General features: G+C 49.8%; 4 protein-coding genes across 4 annotated transcripts; 1 reads left to right on the top strand and 3 right to left on the bottom strand.

The window, feature by feature from the left end:
• Nucleotides 1–1,119: 1,119 nt before the first annotated feature.
• On the bottom strand, nt 1,120–3,374 carry FIESC28_00739 (uncharacterized protein; the record flags this gene model as incomplete). The annotated part of the gene is made up of 2 exons (XM_031154890.1): nt 1,120–2,573; nt 2,621–3,374. The coding sequence occupies 2 exons, from the start codon at nt 3,372–3,374 to the stop codon at nt 1,120–1,122; spliced, it is 2,208 nt and encodes a 735-aa protein (XP_031021036.1).
• A 3,172-nt stretch (nt 3,375–6,546) lies between these two features.
• FIESC28_00738 (uncharacterized protein) lies at nt 6,547–8,509 on the bottom strand (the record flags this gene model as incomplete). Its single annotated transcript, XM_031154889.1, has 2 exons — nt 6,547–6,840; nt 6,887–8,509. 2 exons carry the CDS (start codon nt 8,507–8,509, stop codon nt 6,547–6,549), a joined length of 1,917 nt encoding a protein of 638 aa, XP_031021035.1.
• A 2,646-nt stretch (nt 8,510–11,155) lies between these two features.
• On the bottom strand, nt 11,156–20,845 carry FIESC28_00737 (uncharacterized protein; the record flags this gene model as incomplete). Its single annotated transcript, XM_031154888.1, has 2 exons — nt 11,156–14,306; nt 14,352–20,845. 2 exons carry the CDS (start codon nt 20,843–20,845, stop codon nt 11,156–11,158), a joined length of 9,645 nt encoding a protein of 3,214 aa, XP_031021034.1.
• Nucleotides 20,846–22,177: 1,332 nt separating this feature from the next.
• Nucleotides 22,178–23,767, top strand: FIESC28_00736 (uncharacterized protein; the record flags this gene model as incomplete). Its single annotated transcript, XM_031154887.1, has 3 exons — nt 22,178–22,492; nt 22,546–22,812; nt 22,865–23,767. The coding sequence occupies 3 exons, from the start codon at nt 22,178–22,180 to the stop codon at nt 23,765–23,767; spliced, it is 1,485 nt and encodes a 494-aa protein (XP_031021033.1).
• Nucleotides 23,768–24,120: the final 353 nt, after the last annotated feature.

The raw sequence follows: 24,120 nt of genomic DNA, 5'->3' as shown, positions 1-24,120 counted from the left end.
AATTGGGAAACGACCTTACATAATCAGGGCTTATGGTCTAGGGGTATGATTTTCCCTTCGCATCTTTAATCTGACGAGTTCAGAGGATCGAGCTTGGGAAAGGTCCGGGGTTCAATTCCCCGTGAGTCCAAGATTTTTGCATGTCGTGTCTTTTTGGGGTGATTGATGGGAAGGCCTGAGCTTTGCGATGCGATGCGATTAGATTGACCTGCGCTGCAAGTCTAGTCGCGTCGCAGTAGCTAATACTTCCTCCAGGTCACCACCTCAAGACATTGACGCACCATTGTTACCATTGTCGCTGCGAATATCGCACTCAAGCGACGCGAACATAGTCAATTCCAATAAATGCTGACAGTTTCCCTCTCAAGGAGCGGTACTCACCATAGAGACACAGCCGGTGCTGCAGATTACGGTGTGTGAGGTCCAGAGCATCACCTCGTGGTGTACCCTCATGCGAAAAGCTGAGATTGCATTTGCATGATCACAGTGTAAACAATCTTTGGGGGTCAATTGACCCTACATCTAATTGACTGGATAAATCTCGATGAAGTTGAATGTCAGTCGCAACTCAGATGAGTGTGTGCGAAAGTTCATCGCGTCAATCGGTGTCTGTCAGTAGTAGTCGGTTCGGCATCACGAGGGCATCAATTTATTGGCGACACTTAGCAAGCCAATTCGTGCTGACAACTTGAAGCATATTTTGCATGGATCGACCCAGTAAATAAGAACTCTCGGTAACGACTTACAAAAAGTACAGGCATCCCAGATCCTAAGCTGTCCCAGATCTAAGCTCAGACGCGTGATGAGAGATCAAGATCTAAGCTCAGATCAACTCGGCAAGAGATTAGGTCCACCGTCGATCCAGATAAGCGCATCAGATCAAAGTAACAAGATGCTGTATTCTCGTACAGACCTCCAAGCAGCGGCCCGTCCCATAGCCTTATGTGGCTGCCATCCCCAAACCAACTGGTGAATCATCACGTCCAAGCTAGACCAAAGTACCGGTATATGCAACATAATCAATTAGGTATCTGTGTTTCATGACTTCTATATCAATTACTTATAACCCCATACTCATTATCCGTGTATTTCTCTCTTCATTACCTCCCCCAACTCAACTTAACCACTCTCGCTTGATCGCGACGACTTGACCAACTTTTTAAACTCCTTGCTCACGCTGGGAACTTCACCGTCTCTGTCCAAACTCATACTCTGTCTTTCTTTCTCTTCCTTCTCCTCCTTCTTGCGTTCCTTTTCTTCCTTTTCGCGCTGCTCCTTTTCTTCTTCTTCCTTCTTCTTCTCCATGTGCTTGATGGCGTCTTGGGTAAGTTCTTGTCTGTCCAGCAACTCCCACACATCCTTCTTGCGCGTCTTGCGATCGCCACGACTGATGAGTAGACCGGCGGTGATGTTGCATGTGATACTGACGCAGAGAATTACAGTCGTGATGGCAAAGGGACGGGTGTGGTAGTCGATACCCCATGTGCATGCACCCAGAGAAATCTGCAGACAGGAATGGCAGTCCAGAAGAATGACGATGGCGATGAGGTACTTCTGTGGAAAGGCAAAATGGGTGAATGTTTCGTGCGGCTTGTAGAAACTGTGCGATTTGGCCATCTTCTTTTGATGGTGCTGCAGTTTCTTGAACTGTGCAAAGGTAAGAGCTGGCTGATCTTCTTCAGGGCCGTTCGTCTTGGCGTGTTCGAGATCGATCTCCTCGGGACTTTCGGGCTGGGGTTCGGGAACTTGGTGTTCCGTTTGGAGCGTACCGTCTCGTTCGGGATTGTAGTTCTGCGCATCGAGAAGAACACGAGCTTGATGACCCGTCAAATGCGAATCTTCGAGACTTGTCGGGACTCCTTGGGGCACACGCTTCTTCTGTAATCGATTCCGAGGCTTCTTACCCTCCTCGGCTCTCTTGATTAAGCGCGAAAGACGCCAGATGAAGAACATGTGGTACGTATCGACCGCGCGGAAAGGAGCAAGACCATCACCCATGATGGCAAACAGGGCGACCAGAACACTGTCGATGATGTGGACAAGATAGGATTGCTTGTCGCCGACGTAAATCCAGCCGATGAGGAAGAGAACCCAGGCCAGACCGAAGAGCGTAATGAGAGTGGCGTAAAGGGTGACGAGGAAACCCAGCGGTCGACGAACATATTGTCCGAAACCCTTCATGCGACGCTTGAATCGGGCGCGGCGAGAGTGCAACATGTGTCGCACATGATCATCCAGCTCAGCTTTCTCCTCGGGCGTCCATCCCTCAAGAGTCGTTCCGTGTGGAAGAGCAGCGTAGTGCGACTCGGTAAGACGAGAAGTAATAGTGCTGCTTCGTTGCATAGGTGGGGGATCTTCGTTGATTGTTTCGGGGACGGCGGGTGTTTGGGCACGATCCTCTTGGGCTGCTTCGCGACGACGTTCTTCGGCGGCAGCACCACGGGCCCATTCGGCTTGGGGGTCATGACGAGAGAGAGCGTATGTTGGTCGGCGGTTGACCCATTTTCCGAGATCGGGAACGAAGAGGGAGTTTTGGACGTTTGTGAGGGTGGAGAGGGTTTGAACTTCGGGATCTGGGTGATGTTAGTGATTGACATCGAAAGAATGTTGGGCGACTTACCAATGACATCGAGCCAGTCTACCAGGTTCTGGTCGTATTCATCGTCGGGGTTAGGGTTATCATCACGGTTGCGCATAGGCACAGCCATGGTATCATCGCCACCCTGTCGTCGATGATTTCCCGGCCAAAAGAAGCGACTCGCTCGTCTCAATCTCCCTTGTTTCGGCCGTATCGCATCATCAGGGAGCGACGCCGTCGGCGACATGGCACGATCATCATCACTGATCCCCAACTCCGCCATACTAGGTCGACCACCTTCCTCCGTCAATCTCGGCATCGCGGCCTGTGGCACTCTCCGCGAATGCCGCGCTAACGCCGGTCCATCATGCGTCCTCGCCCTCTCGGGCTGCGACACACTCCGCGGTCTCCCATCATCGCTGAATCCATCAAAACTATAGTTGGAGTAGACAGACCCGTTGGAGCTGCGGCGGATGCGAATGCTAGGTTGACGCGCCTGGTCGACGGGAGGTCTGCGTCTCGCGGGTGGCGGGTTTTGCTGGTTGTAGGCCGTGTTTATACTCGTAGGATCTTGATAGGAAGGAAATGCGGAAAGCGATGCTTGCGATGGATTCTGCGATGGGTAGCGAGATAAGGAGGTTTGAGAGGGCGCTTGGCTGATGGGGTTGAAGTAATCGGATGCTGTTTCGTCGACGGGTCCGGGACTGACGGGTCGGGAGGGACTGTTGGAGCGGTAGTTTTCACCTGCTACGTGCACATGGCGACCGCCAGGCTGAAATCTGTTGTTGGAAGCCATGCCCGAGAAAAATGCATGGCAGGAAGGGAAACGAGAAGGAGAAAGAACAAAAAAAATAAAGTTGAGGTGATTTGTGTTTTGGTATATTTCCTCACCCGTAAATGGCACCCTGCGTCAACAGCAAAAACCTGAAGTTCAATGCAACTGGAATTAGTCAGTCGTCACTTTGAGACACACTTTGGGCCTAGTCCCAGGTCCGATCGCCCTTTCCTTGGATCACGTCTAACCAAGATGTTACTAGAGGGCCGGCCATCTACGTAGTGAAGTCGATCAGAACCCGCTTTACCTACGTCACTTTTTATTGCCTGACCCACCATCAGCAATCAAAACACCACTGTAAACAATTTGATGCCGGTATATCCGCTTGTTATTTAGTGAATGTCCGCTTATAATTTTAGTGAATAGGACACTATTTGTTTACGGCATCACGGTTTTGGTGACAGTCAGCAATCTCTCATCCCCCCGTAGAATGACGGATATAATTACGGAGCACATCCTCCTTCCAACCAAAACCCGGTGTCGTCCCCAGCCGCATCCACCGCCACATTTAATTAATTACATCACAACCCGTTTCACCTTTTCTGCGCTGGCTAATTCATTCATCTTGGCAGTATGTCGTTTTACACAATATCCTTCTTGGCAAGACCCCTGAAGTACTAAATCAAGATTTTATCTTGAATTTAAGCTTAACTCTCCAACGTCAGTGCAGACTGCACAGAGATGGAGATGAAGTTGTCTCAGAAGGTCACTGTGTGCACAGAGCCTCATGAGGACTTTTTAGTGTTTGCTTTTTGGACAGCGCATGTTTATGCGATTGTAATGTTGGATGTGTTTATGTAGATCTGTCCAATCTTTGTTTACTTTGCCAATTGTGTTTACAGCCACTCGAATAATTAGTGATTGTCTAAATGATGCAGCACGTCAATGTCTCATGTCCATAATTGGGATTGACAACATGAACCAATGGGCTATCTAATGCGTCGTTTTGCTTGATCATGTGGACTCTTGAATCAAGATAAATCGCAACTTGATTTGCAAACTATTTCACGTACCCGCAAATCTTCAGCGTTGGATCTCGATCTAAACATTTGAGCGCGCTGTGAGAGAACGCGTACAGCACATAGACGCTATTTTGACATCTGTGTGTAACGAATTAAAATATCGGGCTTATGGTCTAGGGGTATGATTTTCCCTTCGCATCTATCAAACGACGCTTGGGAAAGGTCCGGGGTTCAATTCCCCGTGAGTCCAATTCTTTTGCTTCATTTTTGCATGATCTGTCCAAATTCCATCCATGTCTAATCAATTGATGGGCCATTTACCAGACATCGTGGTGCGAAATGTGTCGGTATGTATGCACTGGCGCCCTGAAACTGAATCTTTGCGTGGCATTGACAAAGTTACTTTTGTTGTTTGATGGTTTGGACAATCAGACCTCAGCAAGTGTACACGCACCGTGGTTATCAGATAGCCATAAACTCAAAATATCATAATGAGAGACTCCAGAACAATGTACTTAATTTTGTCTAGTAGACATTTGCTTGGCTACGCAATTGACGGTGCGCGTTGTACGGCCGTGGCATCAAATGATCCCAATCCTATTAACTACCCTGAAGCCCTACCCAGCTGCCATAACATCCAATCCAGGCGTCTCCAAGTAGGACACTCTGATGGTTGTAGCAAAGAAAACTGTGTCTAAGCTAGGCGATAAGTATTCTAGCTGTGTCTCTTCTAATCACAGGCACCGGTAAGCGTGATTATGGTGTCTTGTGCCTTGTGTCTTGGTAGATCTCCATGTTCCGGGTTACCAAGTTGGAACGTACATACCCTGGAGCCGTGTCCATTCCACCCAAGACATTCACCAATACCCAATTGCACATCCTCAGTTTCCGTGATACAACAGTTCACTTGAACCATTCCAGGCAGGTCAACACTCAGTAGATCAGAGCAAAAGTTGCCGCCCAAGGCAACTGAACCCCAACCTGGCCGCATACCAACACAGTTGTGCCGTGTCTCATCTTGTGAGAACCCATTTTACTACGCGTCGTCTGACTGCTAGGTCTCTTGTTACTACAAACTCCGAAGAGGAGAGGTTATCGTGACTTAGCCGCGTGTAATTGACTTGTACGGGACCACTGAAGCATTGAAGAATCGCGCGCCGACGAGTTTATGAGAGTCAATTCGAGAGCGATAACTCTTGGGGTGTTGTATTCTGGCCTCAGTGTAAGATGCACCTCTTCATCTGTTCATCGTTCATCATGAAACTCGGCTTTGCCCATTAACTGTCGTCAAAGTATGGGCTGCAGAGGCCCGGAACTGCTTGAGTGAAGCCTGGGCTGGCGGTAACTCTAGAAGGCTTTGAGATTATCTGGTGACTTCCACAGAACCGTAGACGGTTCAAGTTCGTAGACGATGGGAACAATCTGGCGACAACACTGTTGTGAAGGGCTCAAACAATTCACCTCATCAACCCATCACAGCGCGTCACTCGCGAAAACGCTATCAATCTGGTAAATCTGGTACTTATTGACCAACGCGACTCCGTGTTAATTGCAGCGATGAACTACACGCGATAGCCCAGCGCCGGGCCGATATGTAAACGACGCTAGATCAGATACCGGTCGATGGGATTGAGTCGATTCACTGCTATCGCGTGATTCGCGATCTGGAAAAGTCGACCCTAGCTGCCCCGCTGTCACCTACCATGATACGATACATCCAATGCCGAAAAAGATTGACGAAGAATGGCCTGTGCCTCGGACGAGTGTGGAGAGATTCAGGGCCCATCATTGTGTTCATTATTCTGCCGAGATGTTTCGTTTACGCAATTGCCGAGAATAAACGAGGACTGATGTCTGTCTGTCGATGGAGTGCCGAGAAACTTGATCACCGAGGGGTACGCCGTGCAAGCTGGGACATTGCCATCATAGATGTAGTAGATCAGAGCATTCAAGTTGAGAAATGTCAAAAGAGTGACGATCAAGTTGGGAAATGTCACAATGGACTTGAGTAGTGTTCTTAATTATGGCCATCTCGTGGCTAGTATAGCATTGGTATATAGTATAGCATATCATCTCAAACATGTATCATCCGACCATGAAATCCTCGATGCATCATTCTTTTTTCTTTTTTTACGTATCTTCTTTTTCTTACACACATATCATATCATCGATCATTGGTTTCGAGTAAAGTCGGACAGCTGGGTAGTGACGACAAGACCAGCGACACTGGCGGAGGTGAGGGTGGCCAGGACACCAGAAATAAGGGCAGAGACGGCAAGACGAGCAACGTCACCTCCTCGAGAGGGGGCGAGCTGGCTGAGAATACCAATCTGAATACCCAGGGAGCCAATGTTGCCGAAACCGCAGAGAGCGTAGGTGGCGATGAGTTGGGAGCGGGGGGAGAGGCCGTAGTATTGGGAGGTGGGGTCGTCGGTGGTGAGGTCAGTGAAGGCGTTGTACTCGTTCTGGAGGTGTTAGTATGTGCATAGTATTGAGAAGGCGTGGACTTACGGTGATGATCTTCTGGGCGATGAGACGGGCGACGGGGAGGATATCTCCAGTGGAGTTGGATCCGTTGGTGCGAGAGACACCGAGGAGGAAAGAGATGGGGAAGAGAAGGTATCCGAGGATCAACTGCAGAGTAAGATCGTACTCGCCGGTAAGGTTAATGTAGCTGCCGATCCAGGTAAGGATACCGTTGATGAAAGCGACAAAGGCGATGATGCAGAGAAGAGAGGTAATAATGGTACCAGCAATCTTGATACCCAACCAAGCACCATTGGCGAAAGCGTGAAGAGCGTTCTCAGCCTTGTGCTCGTCGTCGTCGGGAATGACAACGCGGCCAGCTGTGAGAGTCTCCTCGGTCTCGGGGTATCGCATCTTGGAAATGGCCAGAGAGGCAGGGATGGACATGATACACGAGGACACGAGAGCCTCGCGGTTCAGACCGAGACCAATGTATCCGACGAGAGTAGATCCGGAAATGGTGGCGAAACCACAGGTCATGATCTGGTGAAGCTCGGCCTTTGTCATGTGAGGAACAAAAGGTCGGACAAGCATGGCAGATTCTCCCTGTCCGATGAAAGGCGTAGCAGCAGCGACGACAGCCTCAGCACCAGAAACTCCAAGACCCCAGAAGACGAAAGTGGCGAACTTGATGATGAACCACTGGATGAATCCGATATAGTAGAGAACCTGGACGAGGGAGATGAAGAAGATGATGGCGGGGATGACGCTGAAGAAGAAGTTGGGCGTGGCAGCGACATCGGGGTTGGTCAGGAAAGCAACACCATCTCTGGCAAATCCGAGAAGGTCGGCTGCGCGCGCGGCGATGAAGCTGAAGATGTCGTATCCAACGCCTGTTCGCAGGACGAAAAGACCAATGACGTACTGTGTAAGCATACCGCCGATGACAGTGCGCCAGTTAATAGCCTTGCGATCGCGACTTGTTGCCCAGAGGATGAAGATGAAGACAGCCATACCAAGCAGACTAACAGCGCGGTTCTCGCGGGTGTTATCCGCAGATTCCTCGGAGACGAAAGATCCGACGAGGATGGCAGCGACAGCGACGGTAGCGCCAGCAAGAGTGCGGAACTTGGAAGGAATCATATCGTAGATTCTCACAGCGGAGCTCTTCCAGACGAACTTGATAGCGTTGGAGACATGGCGACTAGGAACATGCCAAAACACCAATCGGAGTGTGATGGCAAGCCAGACAAGGAAAGGAACAACCCAATTCTTGTCATCCTTGTGCAGAACCAAAGACGCAATCCACCAAGCGGTAGAGATACAAAAGACAGCCATGTGAATCAAGGGTCTTCGATGTCTGTACACGGGGCCGATCTTTGCGCGCCAGCCAATAGGTGCGCTGCGCTCAGAGTTTGTACCAGCGGAGGCATCAACGACGCCTGCTTCGTTCTTTTCATGATCGCTGTAGTCGGGGGGAGTGTGAGTGGCGCGCTTTTCGTCTAGAGAGGAGCGATGTTGTTGAGGGGGGACGATGGAGGATTCTGGGTTGCCGGTTGTGTATGTGACATCGTCGTGAGCGGCGCGGGGGGAGTGGTGGTTATGTTGGTGGACGTGTTGATGCGCCGGCTCGAAAGCTGGGTCTGTGGTATGTTGTTGGACAGACATTTTGATTGACTCTCTTTCTCTTCAACCAATTGGATTTGTTTAAACCAGAACGGCTTTGGTTGGAAGAGGCAGGGGACCTTGGAGCTTCTAGCTTGGTAGCAGTGAAGCACAAGAGAAGAAAGAAAAGAGACCCTGGCGGGGGAGGGAAGCGAAGAAGAAAAAGAACTTTTCCCAAAGATGGAGCTTAACCCTAAGAGAGGCTGGGTCTATCTCTGCTCTATGGCAAGATCCGTATCGCGCGGCGAAAAAAAACGAGACGATCTTTTTTTTTCCGTGGGTCGAACGAGAAAAAAAGACGTGGGGATGGCTCTACTTTTTAACCCGAGAGGCCGAAAGATACAGACAGCAGTCCAAATTTTTTGCCTTCCAAGGAGGGGAGGGGGTGGCCATACGCTATCTTTTGTCCTTCTATTAAAGTGTTACTGACCCCGGAACCAACAATGTCTGGTCTGGATGGTAGCTTGGCTTGACGATCATCTTGAGGAGGTGGCAGGTGAGCACGCGGGCAACTAAAGCTTTGAGAGACATGGATTGGTTTGGTGCGTCTGCGAGTAGGGACTGAGCTTATCAGTTGGTTTGGTTTAATTGGGTCTGATCCTTGGGATTTGGGGTCTGGGTTCGGAGTTGCCTTGTCTCCATATTGATAGCTCCCATATCCATCAACTACTATCTCAACCACAACACAACACATATCTCTCTGTAACTACTAATGTCAATGAACATTCAGTCAAGGCATTCAACTCTACTCTCATGTTTTATCTCATCCATGATATCCCTTTCTACTCAATTCCTCTGTCCTCTGTCTCTATCTGTAGGTACTGTATCTACTTGCCACCCCGGTCCCATCCTTCGGCTTCACCCCATTCCTCTTCTGGCAGGTTGACGGAACGTTTGCAAAGTGCCAATGCACGCTAGACTACCCGGGACTCGGCCATCTCCACTGACGTCGTCTCCACTAACGGACCAATCGACCAACTGAGCATAGCGTCCAATATCATCTCCAGACTTGGGTTGTCTCTCACTGATCGATGCAGAATAGACCGATCCATTGGTCAACTTGCTTCCATCACATTGGCCAATAATTCATGCCTATAGACTTCAGCTTGATTGACAAGGAACTTGTGTAGCTCAGCTATCCAACACTTCAGTTACAACGCATGCTAGTGGTTCTCGGTCACTAATCTGGAGTATGCCCTATCAATGTCCATCAGAAGCTATTTCATACCTTATCATACCAAACAATCTAGACTGATCCAGATTAAACCAAATCCAACTCCCATCTCCGAAGCATAAACTAATTAACTGCCCCAGACTACAGCTACCTCCACTTGGAATAATTGTACATGACTTGTAAAACAGAAGCCACACCCGTTGAGGGCGCCGCTGACCATGCCAATAACCGCCCTCTTACTGAATCAAGTAGGTGACCCCAAATCTTGTTTCCCCTACTCCATCTTCTGTTATGTAACAAATTTCTTTTCCCCAGGATGCATGCCTTGTCCGCATCCGATAAGCTTCCCTTCCCCGGGCTTTTTGTTCCCCCCCTCTCCCTCCCCAGGTTTATCGCTACGCTACGGGTCCTCTACACCCTCATTCTCTCTCCCTTTCCCGGTAGCATCTTCTCGGCCCTGTCGGTATAGTGAGAAACAGAAGAGGCACATGTCAGATAAGTCATCTCTCCTTCTATAAAAGATATAGTTTCACTTTGCTCCATCGGCCAACTCCGTTGTGATATCTCGGGCTGTCCCGATGGTTTATTAGATTGAGTTGTCAATCTGTCAAGCCAACCGTTGTACCGGGTCTGCCACGGCTGGCTTGCTACGAGAATTACTTCCCGATTGTATCACGCACTTTATCTGTATACGCGTGTTGTCTCTCAACCTTCAATTCCGCATGTCACCTTTCCCTTTCCCTTTTCCTTCAATCTCGTTAATCTTCCTCGGCTTCTCTGTCCCGTCAATGTTTTTCTTCTTCTTCTCATTTATCTTTCACCTCGTTCATTCACGAATCGGCCAGATTTCCCCCATCACATGCTCTTCAACGTAGCTACTCCGTGCACGCGACCGATATCCTCTGCTATCTCGTCTCGGACTCTCGGTCAATTATTCTTACATGTAAGCTCACAACGACAAATTCAGCAATATCGCGCGAGTTCTTATCTACAATCGCCTCTTCTTATCTCGACTTTATCGCCACGCGAAAATTGCCATCACACGTTTCTCTAGGGAAAAATTGGCATGAGGCTCCCTGAAAACACGCTCATGATCCAACGCGACACAAATGCTATTCAGGTTTCGACGATATCGATCTAGAGGAGACATCGCAAATGCCAACCAAGCAAAACAACACGTATTTCTCTAAAGCCTTGGCGGTTTAATTAAGGTTGACCTTCCCCGGTTAGCGTTAATGGGGCTCATCGCAAGCAGTCGCCCACAGCAACTGAACTCCGACTATCGCCAGCACAGTGACTTGCTCGTATGCCTTCAAAGTAGCCCTCCATTCCCCCAGCAGAACAACACATTTGCGACAGATGAATTGTAATATACTTCGTGTTCTTATTAATAACGCCAAACACCATTCGTGCTGCTAATTACAACTGCATTGTATAATCTCTTACTCGGCGTATACCCTCACTCGCCATGCCTTTTACTCTCCACTCCTAAACCTTCTGTTAAACTCCTCAACCGCCACACCAATCATCTTATAAAGAAATCCCCTCTCACTGCCCTCCCCAATAGGAATGAAGGGACCATTAGCACCTCCTCTCAGCGACAAACTAACACCAGTTCTCTCCTTAGCAATAGTCTGGACGTCCTTCAACGGCACATCCCATTCGCTGGTAAGACGTCGGGACCTAATAAGTAAAATGCGAGCATAAGTGATCATGACCACCATGTCTTCCTTTGGAAGCTCCAGGTGTCCAATGTACTGTTCGTCAAAGTATCTTCCGTTGTCCACCTGCTTCAGCCAGTATTGCCCGAGAGCTTCCCGGGGGTTGTACGGGCGCACGATGCCATCTTGTGGGATGTATCGTGGATAACGTGTGCGATCCAAACCGTCTTGGTCAAACACGGTCGTTGTGTTGCGAATACCCTCACTGACATTGCTGGCCATGTCAAGTACTCCCACAGCAGGCTTGGTAGCCAGTCCAATAAAGCCTTTACCGACACCCTTGAAGAATCCGAGAGCTCCCTCTGTTTCGGCACCTTCCAAAGGTTTGCGTGCAAGGCCACCTACACCCGATGCGACACTGGTGATGAAGCTGTTGGCACCAGCAGTGACACCGTACAAGGCGTGCTTCGGCTTGTTGCGAGCCCTTGTGATACGGCGACGATCCTGGAATTGTTTGTCCAGCGACGCCGCGGCAAGTCCCTTGGAAAGACTGCCTGTAAATTTGGAGAAACTGTCGCTGAAGCCAAACACTGTCTTCTTCGCAAATGATGCAGCACCCTTGGCAATACCCAAGCCAAACTCCTCAGGCTTGTCCGACAAGATCAGACCCTGATACGGCTCGTAGAACACATCCGTCACACCAGACGAAATGCTATTGAACAGACCCACAGGGTTGCCGAGGAAGTCGGCGGATCCAAGAATCTTGTGGATCTGGTACATGACCTCTTGACTATAGTGGCTTGAGAAGTTCTGGATGAGCACAGCTGTGGTGACCCGAACATTATCCAAGATGAGCGCGTTGAACTTGAGCGGTGCTTCGTTGACGTTTCCGACTGCCATGGTCATGACGTTGAGGAAGAACATAATTGGGTTGCGAGATGATGTCTTGTCCTCCGCATTGACACGCTCTGTTCTCATAAAGCTGAGGTTGAGCTGCATGGGCTGGATGTTGAGAACCTCAAAGTAGATGTCTGTTCCAGCTGGTGTGCCCGACGGCTCTGGAATGTCAAGATCCTCGTCGCACAGCTTGCCGCCCTCGTCAACCTCCGTCCAACTGGCGCCTGGAACATTTGTAAAGTCGAGAAGAGCAAAGACAAAGTCCTCATCCAATTCAACTGACATTTCCTGCAGTAGAATCGTGGCGTACTTGACGTACAGCACACCATACGAATCATCCTTGACACGACTGACCATAGCGTGGAGCGATGGGTGAGCCTCCACCTCTTGCGCCTTCTTTGGCACGACAGTCGGGTAGAGAATCATTGGGAAGATACCACCGTACAGCTGGTTATCGATCTGAATCCATTTGATCGCCATGGAAATTGTCTGGATCAGTGGTGAATCACTGTATCGCAGTTGGACGTCTCGGAAAGTCAGGTAGGCAAGCTCCTTCATTTGAGCATTGACGAGGGAAACACCGATGCCCGCCAACTTGAGTTGAGCTCGGAATGTCGCACCGGTATCTTGATCCTTGACTTCGAAAGCCTCAGGGCCAGTGTTGGTTCGCGACAAAGCCTTGGGTTTGTACATACTCTTGCTGGCGCGGAAGTTGCTGAGAATAAGAGTCTGCTTCGGTCCGTCGGCAGCGACATTTATGTCGACAATCTTCTGGTTTCCGGTGGACGTGGTAAACTTCATCGGAATCTGGTTACCGATCTCAGCCAGCTTGACATGTCGTTCCTTGCCATTAGCAGAAATGATGATCTCGCGGAACTTGGCGGCAGGGAAGTCCCATGCGTAAGGCATGACACTTCGTGGCGGCAGACGATATCTGACTTGTCTCCAACCGCTGCGATCCTCGACTCCTTCCTCGTCAATGTTGGGATTGGCCTGCCAGAACATGAACTCAATGTCACTCTCGTTGCGCACAGAGTATGGCCAAGTCTTTGTCTCCATACTGAGGTTCAGGAAGACTGTAGAGTTCTCCATAAGAACCTCTACCTTGACAAGATTCTGTCGCTGTCCGGCCTTGGCGATCTTGACATAGTGAGTACCTATATCCGCAATGTTGAATGGAGCAGTCCAAGAGTTGTTCACGCCGGGGTAGCAAAGGCACAACTGCTTGACCTTGGACTTCTGCATGAAATGTAAGGGTTGGAGAGCGCCGTCACCCAGGGTCAGGTAACCAGAAGAGCTAGACTCCCGAACGAGAATCTCGCTATCCATCTTGTTGTGCAGAACGAAGCGAGGCGCAAGCGTCACAACCTTGGTGAGCTTGTACTTGCCCTGACCTGACTCAATAGTGACACCCACATGGATCTCCTTGTCCTTGGTCGCCGAGTTCAACACGACCTCAGTGGTACTTCCAATCGCCTCGAAACTTTGCGGCTTGCTCCATTCGGAGTCGGCGATCTTGAGAAGAGCTCGGTTGCGATGATCGTCATTGCCATAAGAGAACATAAAGGGTAGCGCCTTGGGTCGGTCTTGGTTCGACGTGTCCATCAAAGGGAATTGACCTGCAGCCGGTTTGGCTTGCTGGAGGAAACTCTTTGCGCGGACCCTAACATCCACGCCGGTCTTGTTCAAGACGACATAAGGACTGTACACAGTGACCTTGAATGCACCGCCACTATTGGGGATCTTGAAGTAGTGCAGCGAGAGGTGCAAAGGCAATCCCTGGTCATCCTTGACGACAATTCTGCCCTCCTTCTTGAAGTCCTCGTTGTTTCCAGGGTTGATGATGGAAAAGTCGCTCGCCTTGAACACTGTATCTTGCATATCGATACTAAGAAGTAGCAAGTGCGAGAGTTCCACGACGTGGACTGGACTGACACCGCCCTTGCGCAAGAAGTTGGTCCAGTCTTTCTTGGTCGCTTTATCATATATGCGATACTTGAAGTCGTAGGGCAACAGATTCTCGAGGGTGACGGGTGCCGAAAGCTTGATCTTCATGTATGGGTATTGTCTAGATGGTTAGTATGTGCGAAGTTATGGGGTACGATGAACTTACTTTGTCAATGGGTTGCCCTTGTCAAAACGGGAATGGACTTGGAAGTAGAAAGGGTCTCCATTCTCTCCCTTGCAGACCACCTGCTTGGTAGGTCTCTTGAGAAGGTCTCTCCAGTACAGTTGATCGTTGCTCCACTGGTAGCCGAAGCCGCTGTCAGGTCGAACAAGGAGACGCTTCTCAAAGACAGCGCCAACTGGTGCAGGTCGAGAGTCACCAGGGTTAATCTTCTCGATCTTGAGTAGATGGCCATCCTGTGCATCGTAGATACCCAGTTCAACAGGAATCTCGGTGGCATTCTCCACATGTAGAGGAGACCTGAAGGTCACGTACTTGATGTTGTCGGTTCCCAGCTCGACATCAACGCAGAGACGGTGGAGAACATCATCAGTCTTGGGTCGGAGACCATACAAGTACTCGCCCTCACGGTTGAGTCTGACATTCTTGACAGGGTCAAATCCACTGCCTTCCAATTGAATCGAGACGTAGTTCTGGTTTGACTCGGTGAGCAAGTTCTCTCGCATCTTCTCCCAATGCTCGAAACTCCAGGGCGCTTCCTGACCATCCTCCAGGCGAAGGTTGATAGGCTCCTCGCTTGTCGGGCTCTTAGAATGGACAAGAACATCAAAGCCAGTGTAGTTCCTGATGCGGTATGGTGCTTCAACACCACGAGGCTTGTCCAACACGTCTTCGTCGGACGTCAAGAATTGGAATGACTTGGAAGCCAGCGCAATCGAGGCTGTAGTGACGGTCACGTCAAAGACCTTCTTGGAAGCAACATCAATCGACATCAATCCAGTGACAGGGTCCTTGGCGACACCAAAGCCGACTTGCCATGGTTCAAGGAGAGGTTCCCAGCTGGATTTGGCAAAGTTGTAGACGTTGGAGTAGAGGTCGATCGCAGTCTCGGCCTTCAGGTTGGAAGACCAGTTCTCGGCGCTCGCCGTAAAGTTCTTGATGCCAATATCCAAGATCGGAAGTTCGTGGACATCGCCAATGAGTACGACACGAATACCCTCGACAGTTGCAGACAGAGTCTCAAAGTTCTGTTGGGCAACTTGCTCAGGTGATTTGCCGCCTCTAGTGTCAGCACCATGAGTGACGGCATGACTAGTCGCAGTCACTTTGCTTCTTCCTGCAATGGTGGACTGACCCCGACCGCTGGCAGATCGTTGCTTCATTCCATCGTTTCGGAGTTCGCGCGCCTTCTGCTCGGCGGGTGTTTCCTTGACCTGCTGCTGTTTTGGCTCATTGCCAGACAACTCGCTGGCTTTGCTGACGATTTGGAGGACGAGAAGAATATCGCGTAGCGACAGTCGCAAGACAAGAGGCTCAATGTCGACATGGATGTCGGTAGTATTAGGCTTGGAACCATCCATACTCAATTGAACCGAAAAGTCATCGATGATGCGTAGGCGGGAGGTCTCAAACTTGTCCATTCGGCACAAGAACATGCCAACTTCCGAAATCTGGAAGGTCAAGGCATGCTGTTTGGAGAGAAGCATTTGTCTGATTGACAGTACAACTGCCTCGGAACTGGATGTCAACGGGTTAGCAATGAGAATGACCTGCGCATCGACGAGGTTAACTCGGAACGCAATGCTCATGGATGACTCCTCCTTCTTTTCTCCCTGCTTTGATACATCCTCGCTTTGTCGGCGGGAGATCTCCGATCGTGGGCGGGAAGCACGACCAGTGACAGTCACTTGCATAGAGTCGGTATCGGATTCGTCGGGTGTGGTGTCGGCCATGATGCTTTCGTCGTCCATAGGGCTGCTCTCGTCGACAGTGAGAGCTTCGACCGCAAACCTCTGAAGGGAGAAGAGGTAATCGAGTGCAAAGATGACACGGGGACTGTCGATGGTGGCCATGGCAATCAAGCTCTTCTCCTTGCCACCCGATATTGTGACACTGGCCATAAGCTGTTGCACATCCTTGTTCATCGATGACATGATACGGCGGAACTTGTTGGTGTCGCGTGGTCGGCTATCGTAGATTGTAAATGATCGAATGAGCAGCTCTGCCTCCAGTGAATTATCCGAAAGCATTCTTGTCTTGATCTTGGTGTCGTCAAGCGAGAACCTGGATAGACTGGACTTTGCGATATCTTCAACAGGCTCATTTTCTTGTGCGTTGATCAGCTCAAGACCAATAGTGTTGACGCTGAAGACAAGATCAAGCTTAGTCCACTCTTGACCGACGGAACCAAGTTCAGGGCCGAGGTCAACCAATGTCTTCTCGTCGGCGGATTTGTCGTCGGAGTTGAAGGTTTTAGCGCGCTGCAGGGTGCCTTCGTCGACAGCCTTGGCAGCTTCCTCCTCGTTGTCGCCACCTTCACCAGCAAATGCTGCAGGTACCGACTTGGAGATCTCCAAGAGGAACTTGACTTGGTATTGTGTAAGTCGCAAGTTGAAGTCGGACATTGTTCCTTCAATCTCAGTCTCAGGTCTCTTGACGCCATTCTTGTGCTCAGCGTATGTTATATTGAAGCCAAGGTCGACATGATCGATCATCTCCAACTCTTCCGAACGTCCTCCTTGGTAGTGGAAGTCCGAGGTGAGTTTGATGTTGCGAATACCAGCTGAAAGCTTCATGGCAATATCGGAGTTCTCGCTGTCGTCAAGAGGGGTGAACTTGTTCTGAGCATAGATCTCACCAAGGTAGGCGGTGATGACATCTCGCTCAACCTGTCCTGGCTGCTGCACACGAGGGAAGACGACAATTGGAGTGTTGACCACCACATCGAACTTGAAGCGACTGGGACTCTGCTGCAACTGGTTGGCTTGGTTCATGGCAGCCTGGCGCGCAGCATTGTACAGAGCCTGCATCTTGCCGAACTTGACCAAGAAGTCAACAATCTTGCGGAATGGCTCCTCGACAAAGTTCACCTTGACTGAACCAGCACGGAGGAAGACTGAGCTGTCGTATCCTGGGTATGCCTTGGGGTTGCTGGAGTCAAAGGTCTCGTAGCGGAAGTCCGCAAGGTCATCTCCTTGAATGGTGACAAGCTTTCGAAGGTGGGAATCCTCCGAGACACCAAGGTTGACGTCGTCAACAAGAGATAGATCGCCAAGTCTAGCTGAGATTCGCATCGTATTGCCTCGCAGGAAGATACCAGCGTCAGCCTTATTGAATGACAGTGTGGCAAGGCGAATGCCATCGTTGTTGAGGATCAGTCTGATACTCTTCAGATCAACCTTGACTCGGATAGATCCGTTGCTGGAGGTTGACTGGGGCTCGTTGGCGACTGCAACAGCGGTATCAATGCTTTCCGAGTCATCGTCATCGCTCTCCGTGATCGCCTTGTTGTTATTTGACTGGTTATTGTTATTGTTGTTTGTGAATGTAATGAGGATAAAGTCGAGCAGAGTAAGTAATGTCTTTCGAGTGACAATCAGGTTAATTGTAGAGACAACGGCATTGATGTTGGTTTCGACACCTTCATAAACAGGCATAAATTCGGGAGACGCTGGGTTGACCTTGACGTATTTGACGTGGACGAGGCTACGGCCTTCCTTGAGATCCTCACTGTCACCAGATGAGATGATAGACTTGAACTCGGCAGAAGGGTTGTCCACAAAGTCGTCAACAGTGACTGAACCAAGCGAAACATCCGCGACCATGTCGAAGGGTCTGGTGTAGAACTCCAAGTCGAATCGCTCAGCAACAAGCTCAACCAGTAACGAGTCGGGCTTTTGTCCATCAGGATCACTTCGGTATAGCGAACCTTTCAAGGTATCAACCTTGAACTTGAACTCGAAAATGCGCTGCTGGACCTTGAGTTGTTCTGAGTCACCTCCATCTTCCGCGTCTTCGAAGTCATCATCATCTTCATCCATATCATCGAGCACGACTGCAGTTTCAGACTGCATGAAAGGGAAAGGTGTGGACTGTCTTCGCTCGCGCTGTGACTTTCTCCTAGATCTATTGGATGAGTTGCTCTTGAGACGAGGACGAGATGCTTCCTTGTGTTGTTCAATCCTCTCCGCTGATGTATTGCCAAACTTGGGGATGGCCACATCAATGACCTTCATCAGGTTCTTATACTTGGTGTCGGACACTGTGGCGTGAAGCATGGGCAGATGACCAGAGACCTTGAACTTTGTCAAGTTGGGCGCCTTTGGTAGAATCGAGGTTTCGACGACAAAGTCGACATTGATCTGTTCAACCACATGGAGATGAGCCTCGTCGCTCTTCTCGACCAACTGGGCCTTGGTCTCGTCAACAGAGGGTCCGATGAGGACTTGAGTCGACGTGAGCTTAACGATAAACTTGTCGTACATGACAGACTCAAGTTTCTTGAGATCTTCATCGCTGTATTGCTGCTTTTGTTTATTTTGGATCTCCTTCATTGTACCTTGGTCGACAAGTTCACTGTTGACGTGGATGTGACCTGCATCAACAATCAGGCATGTCGAATTCTCGGTAGTAATGCTGACAGGCACAATAATGAGAGGTGCTTGAAGATCCAACTCGGCGTTGATGGTCTTGTGCTCCTCCAGGGCAAACTCAAGACCTGCTCGAGTCTGTTCACGAATGCTCTCGACAGTAGCGCCAGCACTCTCCATGAGGGCAGTAATGGACTCCATGTGTCTCTCGGGAGGTCGGAAAAAGTCAGCGATGCCAACGACAAAGTTGGGGTTCCAGATAACCTCAAGAGGCTTCATCTTTCCGACAACAGCGATGTCACCCTCCCGCTCGATTGGGTTCTGCTCAAATTCGAACTGGAAGAAGGGGTCTTCCTCAGGCTGCTCAAGTTCGGCCAAAGAAAGTCGCTTGCGCTGCTTGTCGGTGGGCGAATCCTTGACTCGGACAATCTCGGGGTAGACAGAGTCGGGGGTGGTGCCATCATTGACACGGAGTCCACCAAGACTGACATTGGCAAGCATCGAGTCCTTACGCTGCAACGCCTTGGCCTTGAACACGTCAAAGTGCAAGCTGAGAAGATCCGCTGCGTTATCATGAGGACTCTTCTTCAATGTAAAGCTACCGGTGCTGAGAGATGTTTCGATGCACATTTTTATTGCTTCACGAGGGACATCAACTTCATCGGCGATAGCGTTCTTTTCGTCCCAGTCGATAGCCTCGTACAGCTCTTGCCGTTGCTCTTCAGTCATCTGTGTGTTCTCTTCATTATGCTCAATCTTTTCTTGAGGCTTAGAACCCCACACCCACGATATCCAACCTTGCTGCTGTTGAGGTTCTTGTGGTTTATTCTTTAGAGCTTCGGCATTCTCCTTCTTGAGCTGGTTGCGAGCAAGAGATCGCCAGAATCGCAAGTCTTCGTATGTTAGCTTCCATTCGAGACTATTGATTTCATCGGTTTCTTCAGCCGTCATTTGGTGATCTTGTTTTCTCTTCTTGAACAACTCGATATATCGTTTTCGGTCGTCGCGTCGCTCACGGAAGTAATCCCATGACCATTTGCGGTTGCGCTCGTGAATCTTAGAAAGCACAGCATTACCCGCAAACTCCAGCCAAGCACGGGGATCTTCCTTGGGCCGGACGCCCTTCGGTTGCAATTTCTTGTACTCCTGGTGTCGAATAAAGTAGTGGAAGAGGTCGACCATCATTAGAGCATCTCGGTATTGATCGTCGTCGAGAACAACACCAATCTCTTCGAACAATAGGTTAGCTTTGAACTTGGGCACCATGATGTCACCCGACTTGTCGAGTTCAATCTTGGCTTGACCGTTGACAGGCTTCAGGATGAACTGATGATTGGAATTCTTTTGCGCATCCTTGCCAATCATTTCTCTGAACTTGGCTACCATTTCATCGTGTGACATAACCTGCTTGGAGTTGGCTGACGCTTCTCGACCAGTTCCCAGAAGATCTGAGTCGGTATTCCAGTACACAGCTAGTGCACCGAGGGTCGCCAGCTTGTGAGTGACGGTACTTGAGTCTTGGACAAAGGTGGGCTTCCACTGGCCATCGGTACTGACAGCGCTGAACTCCTCGAGGGTAACACCAAGAGCGAAGGGGTGCCCCGGTGCTGAGATAGAGTCCTCGTATCGGATGTGTATGTTCTTGACCGTGACCTGGAGGTTATCGACGATCTTGGTCGTCAAACTTTGTGTAAAGCTCTGACTCTTCTTTTGCTCCTCCTGGCTGAGACCTTCCTGATTCCTCTCCTTGATCAACTCAGCGCTATCCAGCTTCTCCATCTTGACGCGCTGTTTCCTACGGTCCTCCTCATCTTGATCATATTCGGCTTCTTCCTTTGGACTGGCGAGCAGAAAGACATCTTGAATAAAGACCTTGACAGGAGCGCCACGCAGGTTGGACCAGGGAATGACAAGAGTCAGCTCTCCCAGATGACCTTCCATGACATTGATGGGAAGCTTGAGCTGGTCGAGGGCCTCGCGGCGCAGCTCGAGGTTGCGTAGCTTGACATCGCCCGACCAGATACCGACTTTGAGCTGGGCAGGGTCAAAGTTCTTAACGTACATGCCCAGGAAGCGGTTGAGCAGGCCAGCGACGAGGCCTTCGAGCATTCTGGCGGTATTGTGGCCGTAACCCGGGCCGGGGAATTAGAGAGTAGTTCTTGTTGATTTGGTTTATCGGGATGTCATTTGTCGGCGGGGGATTATTGTGCCATGCGAGGCTCGATCGGTGAATCGTATGCTCACGTCTTGACGATTTCAGAGCGGGGTTACAGACGAAGCTGTATCTGTATCCGTCGTAGATACAAAAGGTAGGGTATCCCTGATAACAGAGAAGAGAAGGTGGAAAAAAGTGGATGAGGGTATTATCGATTGTGCCTCTTGAATAAAAGAAATGGGCGAGTTTGCGGTGATGGTGGAAGGGTGGATTCCATCAGGTCGTGTCGTCCTCTGAGTGAGTGACGCACCTCGCCGGAGCAATTCAAAAAGTGGGAAGCTGCCTGGGGAATGGTGTGGCGTGTATGACGACGGTGTTTGGGAGGTACTTGCTATTTGCGGATGGAGCCGGTTGAGGATCAGGTACCGAATTGAGTTGGGAAAGTGCCAGTGGCTTTCAGCTCTACGTTCCAACTGAAGCAGGAGTTTTATCAGTCAGGTACAAGATCGGGCATTAACAAAATAAGGTATTAGAATATTAATCTACTAAAATCTGCTAAAGCACAGTGACTGTATTTTCTCAAATTCAATACTGTGGAAGTCTTGGGTTGGAGTCCTCCCTGGAGTCCATGCCCAGCCGGAGCTGAAAGACCTGGAGCACATCAAAGCACAGGGCAGTTTTCAAGTGGAGCATGTGAACGGCAGCCATTCCCGCAGCATTGGCATCGTCAGGTACTAAAGTAACATCCATATCATGAATATCCGTATTTCACTGGCATCAAGCTTTGCATTCTTGACGTTGCTCAAATGCCGTTTTAGGAACGATATTCTCCAAGGTTAAGTAAAATATCAGTCAGTCATGTTGGTGGTGTTCAGCCAGAAACCAACACCAGAAAGAGAGAGTAGTTTCATGACGTCACGACATAACTTCAGAATTGGATCGCGATGATGTAGTCTAGACGTGACAGAGTAAACACACAATTTCCGGGCCAAACGGGGATAGTGCCAGTACCCAATAACGTTATTGTTTGACGTGCGACAGAGTTTCATGGCTATCCGCACCTGTGTTCCTATCCAGGTACAAATTATTCAGCCATTACGTATCTCCCCATGATCTTGATCCAGATCTTGGAAGCTGTCGCAGAAGTTTCCATTGCTCCATAGAACTCGATGTTATAATATTTCACTTTCTTAGCTTCCATTCCTGAACTTATTTCCTCTCTAATCTTTCCTCTTCGATAATCATTAACTAAAGCATCAGCCTGTTCCTTTTGTAGCTTGCCCATCATGTTCCGTACCACCTCTCGTCCCCTCTGGCAACTCGCAGCCAGAGCTTCCCCAAGAGCTCCCCTCCCCCGCGCATCAATTGCGCCTCTCCTGCGCCAACAACGCGCCGTCTACTCCAGCAAATCCGACTCTGAGAATCCTCCTCCTCCCAAGCAGCCAATTGACTATGAAGCTGAGCGCAAACGCGGAGAGCAACTTCTCCAAGCTGATCCTAGCCATGTTTCGACTTCAAGCTCAACGGCCAACACCTCGACTGCAGCTCAGGGTTCTAAGAGCGCTGATGAGGATATGAACAGTGAGCTCAAGCATGATATTGTAAGTATTTACCAATTGCAAGGATGGAGGGAATGGTGGCTAATATTGTTTAGGGCATCGTGAAAGACACTTTCACATTCACAAACGTACCCCGCGAGTCGCGCATTCTCGGTCTCGCTGGTACCCTTCCTTACCTCGGAACTTCGCTTTCCACAGTTTTTCTCGCTTGGAACTTGAACAAGGAGATTCCTACAGGCAATGCCTTTTACGACACCATCATGGTCGATCACGAGACGGCCAAGCACTTCCTCAACCTCCTTGAGCCTCTCCAGCTCGGATACGGTGCTGTCATTATCTCTTTCCTTGGAGCTATCCACTGGGTAAGTCGCAACTATTTGAAGTTTGACTATGTATCGGACTAACATGCGCCAGGGTCTCGAATACGCTGAGAAGCAACCCCTCCGTGAACGAACCCGCTTCCGTTACGGCATGGGTCTCGCCGCCTCAGTCGTCGCCTGGCCTACTGTCATGCTCCCCGTCGAGTACGCCCTGACCACCCAATTCATGGCCTTCGTCGCTCTCTACTTCGCCGACTCGCGCGCCGCGACTAAGGGCTGGGCACCCCGCTGGTACGGCTCCTACCGCTTCCTCCTCACAGCCATGGTCGGTTTGGCAATCTTCATCTCTTTGATCGGTCGCGCCAAGATCAAGCAGGGTGATGCCATTACTTCTCAGGGTCTGAGCAACAACTTCTCCCGAACTGGAATCGCAGACCATGAGACCAACTGGGAGAAGCTAGAGGAGCAGGAGAAGCAGCGTCGACGAAAGAAGGAGGCTGAGGAGGAGAAGAAGAGAAAGGAGGAGGAAAAGAAGAAGAAGGAAGAGGAGAAGAAGAAGGGTAAGAAGGGTGGTGATAAGGAGAAGAAGAGTGACGACAAGGAGAAGAAGGGTGATGACAAGGCTAAGGCTTCTGAGGAGAAGAGCGACAAGAAGGAGGAGAAGAGCGAGAAGAAGGACGAGGGTAAGAAGTCCGACTCCGAGTCAAAGGGAGATGAGAAGAAGTCCGAGTCCAAGGACAAGGAGTCTGAGTCCAAGGACGATGACAAGAAGGCCGAATCCAAGGATGAGGGTAAGGACGAGAAGCCCAAGGAGGAATCATCTGACAAGAAGGAGGATGAGTCCGAGAAGAAGGACTCTGAGCAAAAGTTCGAGAAGAAGGAAGAGAAGAAGGACGACAAGTCTGAGGAGAAGAAGGACAACAAGTCCGAAGACAAGGAAGACAAGAAGGATGATTCCAAGGACGAGTCAAAGGAGAAGAAGGATGACAAGGAGTAACTTGTAGTCGCAAAGACTACGCAAGATCAGCATGAGCACTAGCGATCACGGAGTTGTGGGATTTTGTACTTTGCTTACGTTAGTTAATGAATTGATGTCCATACAAGACAAGACCAATGCAAATGAGTAGAAGCCACCAGATACTCGGTGACATGCAAGTGACACGCAAACGACTAGACATCGTCACATACTCGATCCTTCAGTGAATAGAAATCATCAACTTCATGCATTAAACAACTAGGTATCTCTGACCCGCCGCGGGTATTGCTCCTACAATCCCAACAGCTGTAGCCCATTTATAATTCTATCAGACCCCTTGAAGCGAAAGATGGTGACACAAGTTCCAACGCCAT

The sequence above is a fragment of the Fusarium coffeatum genome (assembly GCF_003316985.1).
Source record: "Fusarium coffeatum strain FIESC_28 chromosome Unknown BRIP53273_contig_21, whole genome shotgun sequence".
Taxonomy (NCBI): Eukaryota; Fungi; Ascomycota; class Sordariomycetes; order Hypocreales; family Nectriaceae; genus Fusarium; species Fusarium coffeatum.
Note: the sequence above shows the minus strand (reverse complement) of the source record. Positions and strands in the feature narration are given on the sequence as shown.